The 8,484-nt window shown below is 41.6% G+C and overlaps 2 protein-coding genes across 2 annotated transcripts; one reads left to right on the forward strand and one right to left on the reverse strand.

Moving 5' to 3' along the window:
• The first annotated feature begins 3,867 nt into the window (after positions 1–3,867).
• Positions 3,868–5,218, forward strand: LOC6596906 (something about silencing protein 10). Its single transcript, XM_002021831.2, has one exon. The coding sequence runs from the start codon at positions 3,904–3,906 to the stop codon at positions 5,188–5,190; it is 1,287 nt and encodes a 428-aa protein (XP_002021867.1). The 5' UTR covers positions 3,868–3,903; the 3' UTR covers positions 5,191–5,218.
• LOC6596905 (RNA-binding protein 4F) lies at positions 5,206–8,274 on the reverse strand. The gene is made up of 7 exons (XM_002021830.2): positions 8,207–8,274; positions 7,910–8,121; positions 7,673–7,848; positions 6,698–7,603; positions 6,153–6,605; positions 5,846–6,090; positions 5,206–5,782 (listed from the first exon to the last, which is right to left on the reverse strand). The coding sequence occupies exons 1-7, from the start codon at positions 8,228–8,230 to the stop codon at positions 5,480–5,482; spliced, it is 2,319 nt and encodes a 772-aa protein (XP_002021866.1). The 5' UTR covers positions 8,231–8,274; the 3' UTR covers positions 5,206–5,479.
• Between the last annotated feature and the right edge of the window lie 210 nt (positions 8,275–8,484).

Consider the following 8,484-nt stretch of genomic DNA (forward strand, 5'->3'; position numbering starts at 1 on the left):
AATCTGCTAATCATTTTAAAAGAATTTATTCAGCCTCACTTAACCACAGGAATACACTGCACTTTAGAAGATTTATACCTTATCCAAAATAAGCTAAAGGAAAACTTCATAAATAAATTTCTCTTCACAAGAAAGTTCCTCCAAGATGTAGTAAATTCAGAAGATAAAGCTATAATTATAGAAGAAACACATTGCAGAGCCCATAGAGGACTAGACGAAAATTACAAACAAATAACTAAGCTGTATTATTGGCCAAACCTGCACAAAAAATTAAAAGAATATATAAAAAATTGTGAGATCTGTAACAAAAACAAATATCGGAGACACCCTGTAAAAATTCCAATTGGGGAAGCTCCCATTCCAGCAAAAGAAGGAGATCAATTACACTTAGACATATACTATGCCCAAAACCTAACATTCATAACTTGTATAGATTCTTATTCCAAATACTTGGTGGTCAAGGAAATTCAAAGTAAATTAAACATTGAAAATAAGGTAATGGAAATTTTACAACACTTTCCGTTAGCAACATCATTAATGACTGACAACGAACCAAGCTTTACTTCAGCACAATTTAGATCATTCATACAAAGAAGTAACTTAACTATTTATTATGCTGATCCCAGACACAGCACCTCAAATGGTCAGGTAGAAAGGGTACATTCCACACTAACAGAAATAGCGCGGTGCATCAAGGATGAACTAAATCTAACAGATTATTCAGAAATAATAATAAGGGCGGCACTGAAATATAACCTGACGATACATTCAACGACCAATCAAATGCCATATGACATATTGTATAACAAAATAGAACACAAACATAATCCAATATTACTTAAGGAAGCTCAGACCAAAATGCTTAAGATACATAACAAAGATAGAAGAGAAAAAGATTATAAAATAGGAGAAGTAGTCTATGAAAAGAAATTCGGGGAAAGAAATAAACTTCAATCCCGATACAAAAAGCAGGTAGTTAAGGAAAATCGACCGAATAAAATTATAATCAACAATAGAAACAGAATTATACATAAAGATAACATCAAATATTAAATATTTTTTCCAGAAAATGTATGCGAATATACTAATACTGACTTTTGTTATATTGACGACTGCGGAAGTAATTGACTATACGCATAGTGACTATCTATTGCTCAAAGACGACAGAGACGTTTACACTTATGAAACATACGCTGAACTTTTCCATATTACTAATTTGAGTTTTTATAGAGAGATAATTGATAAAGAATCCAAATATGTCAACAAATCAATTAATTCAGACGATGAGTGGGAAATATCAATGGACTTAAGTCTATTAAAATTAATGATTTCAGAATTAGTTCCAAAACGGAAAGAAAGGGGAATAAATGAATTAGGTACCATTTGGAAATGGATAGCAGGCAGCCCTGATCATGACGACTTTTTGAAAATACAAAATAAAGTAAATGAATTAACTGAAAATAATAATAAACAATTTGTAATAAATTCCAAATTTTTCAAAGAAATTGAATTGCTATCAAATTCATTAAAGAATGTCATCTTCAATGAAGAAACGATACTGAGAAAGCATCGTTTAAAATTAATAACTTTTGACCTACTAAATTTAGTTGATACCATAACCCTCTTAAAAGTAAACATTTTCAATACAAAAATTTTAAATAAAAACGAAATAGAGGACATTTATAAGCATGAAAAACATAATGTTGAACTGTCTGATCTGTTGGACATTGCAACGGTTAAAATAATTCGAAATGCAGATTTAATAATCATTTACATAAAATATCCTCAAATTAAAGATATTTGCAAGTTTTACCATGCAAGAGCCATCTCACAAAATGATGGAATGTTAGTTATAAGTGAAAAAGTTTGTGAATGTAAGGAGAAATACTATTTAATGAATAATTTTAAAAGTGAAACTTTTAACAATTACGCACAAATAAATTTAAAGAGTACCTGTTTCACCAATTTACTTAATGGCTTTAAAGCCAACTGCACTAAAAAAAGGGAAAAAAAACAAAGAAATAGACATCATTCAGGATGGTGCCATATTAGTTTCAGGCAAAAATATCGTAGACAATACTACTTTGTTAGGATCGTATCTCCTTATATTCAACAACACAATTGTAATAAATAATATAAGCCACATAAATGATAAGGGTAAAATTCTAAAATATATATCGCATCATAGATATAGCGATTTTGAATTAGTTGATTATATACAATCAAATGATAAGCAATTTTCTTTTGATAATGTTAATATTTTAAATCCCCTTATAACATTAGGTAATACGGCCTTACCATTAACAACATTATTTTTAATCATTTTGATATTGTTAATGTTATTTTACTTCTGCTATAAATTAACCAAATTTGTACTTATTAAATCAATAAGAATACCGTCAGAAGAAATAGTGGAAAGCAACATTCAAATACTGTCAGAAGAAATTAGAGCTCTATCAGAACTTCAAAATGTATCGGGACGAAACATTTAAGAATGGGGGGAGTTAACGTACCCAATTCCATTGAGCTCTTATACGAGTTGTAAACAATCTTTGGTTTTCCAAAACGAAAACAATTTCAATCTTGGGCCTCCGCCTAATTGATTTCTAAGATGTACAATCTCAAGCGCCCCCGCCGCAATCCCATTCTTTGACACTCGCCTAAATGGAAAACCAATGTTTGCCCACACCCGGCTTCTCATAAACAATCTCACTCCCGGCTTTCTGCAGATCCTGCACTTTAGGCCTTTTACAGTTCTCTCTTTGGATGACGAAATCTAATACTCGGGATGGCGAAATCAATTGAAATGTTTATAGAAAAACGATTCCCGAAAGGGATCAACGATGCAAAGATCAGAAAGTTCAAAGCAGTCTTGATCCAGCAGCGACACCGCAAAGTCTAGCTAAATATTAAGATCGCGCAATCCCTTGGCCCGGAATTCCTTTGTGACCCTCTACTTAAATCTATATCAGTGAAGTTCGAAGTAAAATAAAAACTTTTTAAAAACACAATCCGCTACCGCAGTTGTTTAATTTGCATATGTATGTACATAAGATATTTTATAATTGAATTAGAAAATTTATGGGTATTGTCCATGAGAGTATTCAAGGTGCGACCGGCATCTAAATTTGTACTTTGCAGATTCCCGTCGGAAAGCGCGCGATTGACAATTGATTTGAAATATATGTAAAACCAATTCCATTTATATTTATGCATATTTATTTAAGTATAATTTGTTTGCATAATTTGTATAATTTATAATCAACCTGTTTAAAATAAGGAAATAAATGTGTAATTATATTATTGTAATATTTTATATTTTGTGGTATAAATCAAACAAATAACAAATAAGCTTTTATTTTGTTTCCCGCGCCCTAGTGTACCATACCCCCACCCCCTGCCCATTCTTCATTTATTTTGTGGCGGTAGGTCAGTCCATCAAAAGACCCGAAACAAGAACCAAACTCAAATTTCAGTTCTAGCGGCCAGCAATAGTAAACACACACACGCAAAGTACGTGAGAATGCATGTGCACCCATACACTAAAACATGCTGGTGGCAAAACAGATCAGACCTGAGAGAGTTCAAAAAATCTGAAAAAACATACAATCACATATTTTTGTCGAAACATATTGCGTGTGTACTAACACATGCAAAGATGTTCTCTCTGCGCTCTCTCACTCATGATGACGTCACTCTGGGGTACGGATAGCGCAAGTCGGTGTGTGACACTTTCGTTGTATGAACTGGCACATCTATATACTGTATGGTTAGTGGGTTGGTGCAGCAGTATATCGGCGCCGATGTATCGCTTCTGTTTGGGAAAGATCGCTATCGACAGCAGCTCTGAGTTTGTTTACCACGCACGTGCTGTGGCCTAAATTGTTATTAAATTTACTTAAAATGGACAGTGAAGCAGATGATTATGAGCTGACCGGCTCCGAGCAGGAGTATGATGAAGATGAGCGCGAGATCCTGGAAGACCTGCGCAAGCAGCGTAACAAGCGCAAGCAAGACGCATCTGCACCACAGGAGATTTTAGCATTCAGCGATGAAGATGAGGAGGAGGATGACAATGTTGCTGACCTGATGCGCGACAGCGACATCGAAGGGGCCGACGATGATGATGCCCACTTGCCTAACACCATGGACTGGGGCACCAGGCGAAGCACCTACTACAACACAGACTTTGTGGACCCCGACTACAGCAGCTACAACGCCCAGGAGGAGGAGGAGGCTAAGGCCGAGGAAGAGGAGGCCAAAAAGATTCAGCTGCGCCTGGCCAAGCGATTTAGCGAGGCTGACTTCCAGCTAGACGATGTGCCTGCTGCCATCAGTGACGAAGAGGTGGACGGCGATGTTGCCAAATCTGGCATCAAGGTTACCGCCGATCTGACAGGTCTCACGGGGCGCGAGCGCCTGCAGCTGCTACAGAAGGACTCGCCCGAGTTCCTCGGCCTCACCCAGGACTTCCATCTGCATTTGGGCGAGGTTCAACAGCTGATTACGCCCGTGCTCAACTACGTGCGCAACCATCAAGTGCCCATGGTGCCGGCCCTGGAGTTCGCCAGTGTCTACCACAACGTCCTGGCCACCTACTGCTCCAACGTGTCCTACTACCTGCTGCTCAAGGCCAGGCGCAGCAATGTCAAGCTGCATCCCGTGATAAAACGTCTCGTGCAACTGAAGCAGCTGCGTGAGCAACTGACGTCACGCTATGACACGTACATCAAGCCCCAGCTGGAGGCCCTGCTCGAACGCATCCAGGATGGTGATGCCTTCACAGTCCTCGATGTGGCTCAGCGCAAGGCCAAACTACAGATCCTCAACAAATTCGAGCAGAGAAACGAAAAGGAGAACGGCACAGCGACAGCTGAAGACATAAGTGGTGACAGCAGCGACGACGAAGACGCTCAGCTGATGCCTGACCAACAGGACGATGATGAGGACCCTGAAGCCGAAGCTGTGCGCCGCGGCATCACGTATCAAATGGCCAAAAACAAGGGACTCACCCCACATCGCAAGAAGGAGCTGCGCAATCCCCGTGTAAAGCATCGCGGCAAATACCGCAAGGCACTCATCCGACGCAAGGGCGCCGTTCGTGCTGTACGCAAGGAGACGCAACGCTATGGCGGCGAAATGTCTGGCATTAAGGCCACCGTAACCAAGAGCGTCAAATTCCGCACATAAATAAAGAACATGCCATTGCTATTCCACATTTTGTACATTTATTTACTTTGTTTCATTCATAAACTGCTGTGCGGCATATGCCGGAAATGGTGGGTGGGGAACAACATTAAAGCACGTCCGTACGCATGGCGTATAATTGTGTGGCGGGTGTGCGGGCGCGGAGAAGGTTTCCTTGCCCTCCTACAATTAGAAAAAAAAAAAAAGAAAACAAAAAATCGTCACAGACGCGCCTGTTCTAGAAAACAAATTAAACTTAAAGTAATTCTAATTAAAGTTCTAGTTTCATTTTTCAGCCTAGTAGTTTACGAAAATCTTCGTTGGACTTGGGCTTCTCTGGCGATGTTAATGGTGTATTGCAGGAATCTGGGTTTGTAGCTGGGGCTATAGCTGTGGCTTTGTCCCCATCTTTCATATCCACATCCTCTGTCTTGGTGGCCGCATCTGCCTCGTTATCAAGCGACAGCACCTTGCGACGCTTAGTGGCCAGCATCTCACGGGTCACAATACTCGGTATTAGCGATGTGGCCACACGACGTTTGGCTGTCGTGATGTTCGAGGTCTTTGGTGGGGGATCAGAAATGGCAACAGATAGCTGGTGGAGGCAATGATTAGATTTCTGCAAGCTCTTTTGTTCCTTGGGAGAATATTTTCTTACCACAGATCCGTTCAGATTATGGCCATTCAATTGTTCAACAGCCTTCTGGGCTGATTCAGCCTGCTCGTATTCAATGTAAGCAATGTTTTTGCGTGTCTTGTACTGTCGGCTGCCGATTGGTAGCTTTTTCTGGACTATGCGAACATCCTTCAACGTGCCACAGGTGGCAAAGAGTTCGTTAAGAGTTTCAGTTGTCGCATTTGGCAGTATGTTCTTAACAAACAGTTTGGTTTTTTCGAGTTCCGCTGAAATCAAACATAATATATGTAGTTTATATATTCTTACGTTTCTTTCTTTTGTTACTCACTTGAGTACTTGAGACCTGAGACTGGTGGTGCTGCTGTGGCACGAGGTGCTGCTGTGGCGCGTGGTGCTGCTGTTGTGGCGCGTGGCGGCACTGCTGCTTTGGCGCGTGGTGCTGCTGTGGCACGTACTGATGCTTGGGCTCGCAATGGTGGCTGAGACGTCCTGTACGGTTTTCTCTCTCTTAGTTGCTCGCGGGCATGCTGCTGGTATCTGTGAATGCCATAGTTGCGCTCTGCCGGCAGTTTTATCTTCTGGCATGTGGTTATGGACTTGTAGTCCCCATGGCAGCGCTCGTAGCGACGATATTGTTCGAGAACAAAATTACCATCCTTCAGGAAACGCTGCTTCAGGGCCAAATTCAGAACATCGCGACAACGAACACCGCCATTAAACTGCGACTCCATTTGGGCCCACGTCATCCAAAGGTAACCGCTCTGCTGACTTTTATCGAAAGCTGCGCAAAAGAAAAATGTAAACATTTTTAGAAATACGAAGAAAAGTACTTGCAGGGCATTGCAGGGCAAGGCCAACAAAACAAGCGCTTACACATGATGTACTCCCAGATTTTGTAGCCCAGTGCTGGATTCTTAAATTTGGCATACTCCACTTGGGCATACAGCTGGAGCACCTCATAGCTGGTGTCGGCCTCCTCGCCGTACAAGTCGGAGAGTGTATTCCAGGCTCCATCGAATCTCTCACGCACGCGTGTGCACTGATCGCTGTCCGATACATCGCACTGGCGTACCATAAACGCCAAGTAGTCCAAATGCAGCTCCACCGTCGCCTTTATGTTGACAGCCAGTCTGTGGAAGATACCCTTCAGCACGTTATCCACCTCCTGAACGGTGTGTCCTTCGGTCTCCATTAAATGGATGAGCTTGTGGTTCACCAGCTTGCTGTATGTGCTCATCGCAGCGCGTTTGGCCAGATCCAGGGCGCTGCTGATCTGGTACCCGCCAGTGGGTCGCTTGACACTCTTGTTTGTGAAGTTTATGTAGTCGAGCCAAACTCGTTCGATTTGCGGAAAATGCGAGATGGTTATTTCAAATACCACGCAGGCCAAAGAATCACGAATCTCGTCGGTGTAGTCCATATTATTGATTTCCTCCAGTTGGAGAATGTGGACCGGGGTTAAGCGCTCCCAGTCGACGGGCTCACGCGGATCCTGTATGAGGGGGCTCAGCCATTTCTTGTATCGGTCCAAAAGCTCAACCAACTCGGTGCACTTCTCTTCATCAGAGTTCCAGTTCATGCAGCGACTTTCCATCTCCGCTTTAAAAGCATCTGCTTGTTTGTCTGCATCTGGCGCAGAGGCCAAGAGTTCTCGCAGTTTTTCTATAAAAAAGGGATTCTCCAAAGAGTACTTGGACATCAGCGACGACCACAGCTTGATGTTGCTGCAGTTCTTCTGGCCAAGCAAATAGTTGCATATTAAATTGGCCAAATCGACATCTACAGGTGACAAATGACAAGATAAATAAGATGGCAAAAGGGGCGATTAAGTGCTGCTGCTGGGCTTACCATAATAGGAGTTCAAGGCTTCGGCGCAATCCTCCTGGAATGCAACATGCTCATCGGGAGAATGGGTCACCAGGAGACGGACGTGCAGGTATTTGCGCCATAATTCTGGTGGCATTATGGCAATCTTTTTGAACTGCACAGCAGCCTCCATAATCGAATCATATTCGTTCAGTTTGCTGCGGATAAAACAACATTACAGTCATTATTGTGTAATTTCTTGCAATTAGTTATACGTACTAGGCTATCTCGCTCATCCGCATCACTTGGCGGTACGTCAAGTTACTATAACTCGAAAATTTGTCAAACTCTGCTTTCAGCTCCTGCTCCTGGTATTCGCTCATCGACTCGGAGTCGGTGTCGGAATCTGATTCCGAGCTTATTTCAATGGGAGCTAAGTTTACCAGTTCAACGGTGTTGGGAGTCTTGATGACATCGCCGGCATTTTGAGCCTGAAAAAATTTGTTCATGTTAATTTTCACAGGCGACTGGTGACTGGCGACTGGCGACTGGCGACCACAAGCATAAACCACTTACCACTTCAGGTACTTCACTATCCATTTTAACAAATTCTTTTCTTTTATGATAGCTTTATATGCAGCCTTGATGAAGCAGAAATTATTTTTTACGCGCGAATAATCTGGATAATAATTTGCGGCGTCGGGGAAAAGAATTACACGGTAACTACACATTTGCTACATAATGGGAGGAAAAATGGTCACCCTGGAAAGAAGTATGGATTAGTATATCGATAGTCCCGAGATTTTAAACTTATTGCCCTGAATCGGTATTTTTTACTCCAATATCGGCTGTTA

The sequence above is a fragment of the Drosophila persimilis genome, unplaced genomic scaffold (genome assembly GCF_003286085.1).
Source record: "Drosophila persimilis strain 14011-0111.01,24,50 unplaced genomic scaffold, DperRS2 tig00001237-arrow-arrow-pilon, whole genome shotgun sequence".
Classification (NCBI taxonomy): Eukaryota; Metazoa; Arthropoda; class Insecta; order Diptera; family Drosophilidae; genus Drosophila; species Drosophila persimilis.

What these genes read in the sequence shown, in the direction of transcription:
- LOC6596905 (XM_002021830.2), bottom strand. Translation starts at nt 8,230, where the DNA reads ATGGATAGTGAAGTACCTGAAGTG. An exon ending in CTCAGGTCTCAAGTACTCAA is followed by an intron (nt 6,091 to 6,152) that starts GTGAGTAACAAA and finishes GTTTGATTTCAG; the next exon opens with CGGAACTCGAAAAAACCAAA. An exon ending in ATAATCTGAACGGATCTGTG is followed by an intron (nt 5,783 to 5,845) that starts GTAAGAAAATAT and finishes TGCCTCCACCAG; the next exon opens with CTATCTGTTGCCATTTCTGA.
- LOC6596906 (XM_002021831.2), top strand. Translation starts at nt 3,904, where the DNA reads ATGGACAGTGAAGCAGATGATTATGAGCTGACCGGCTCCGAGCAGGAG.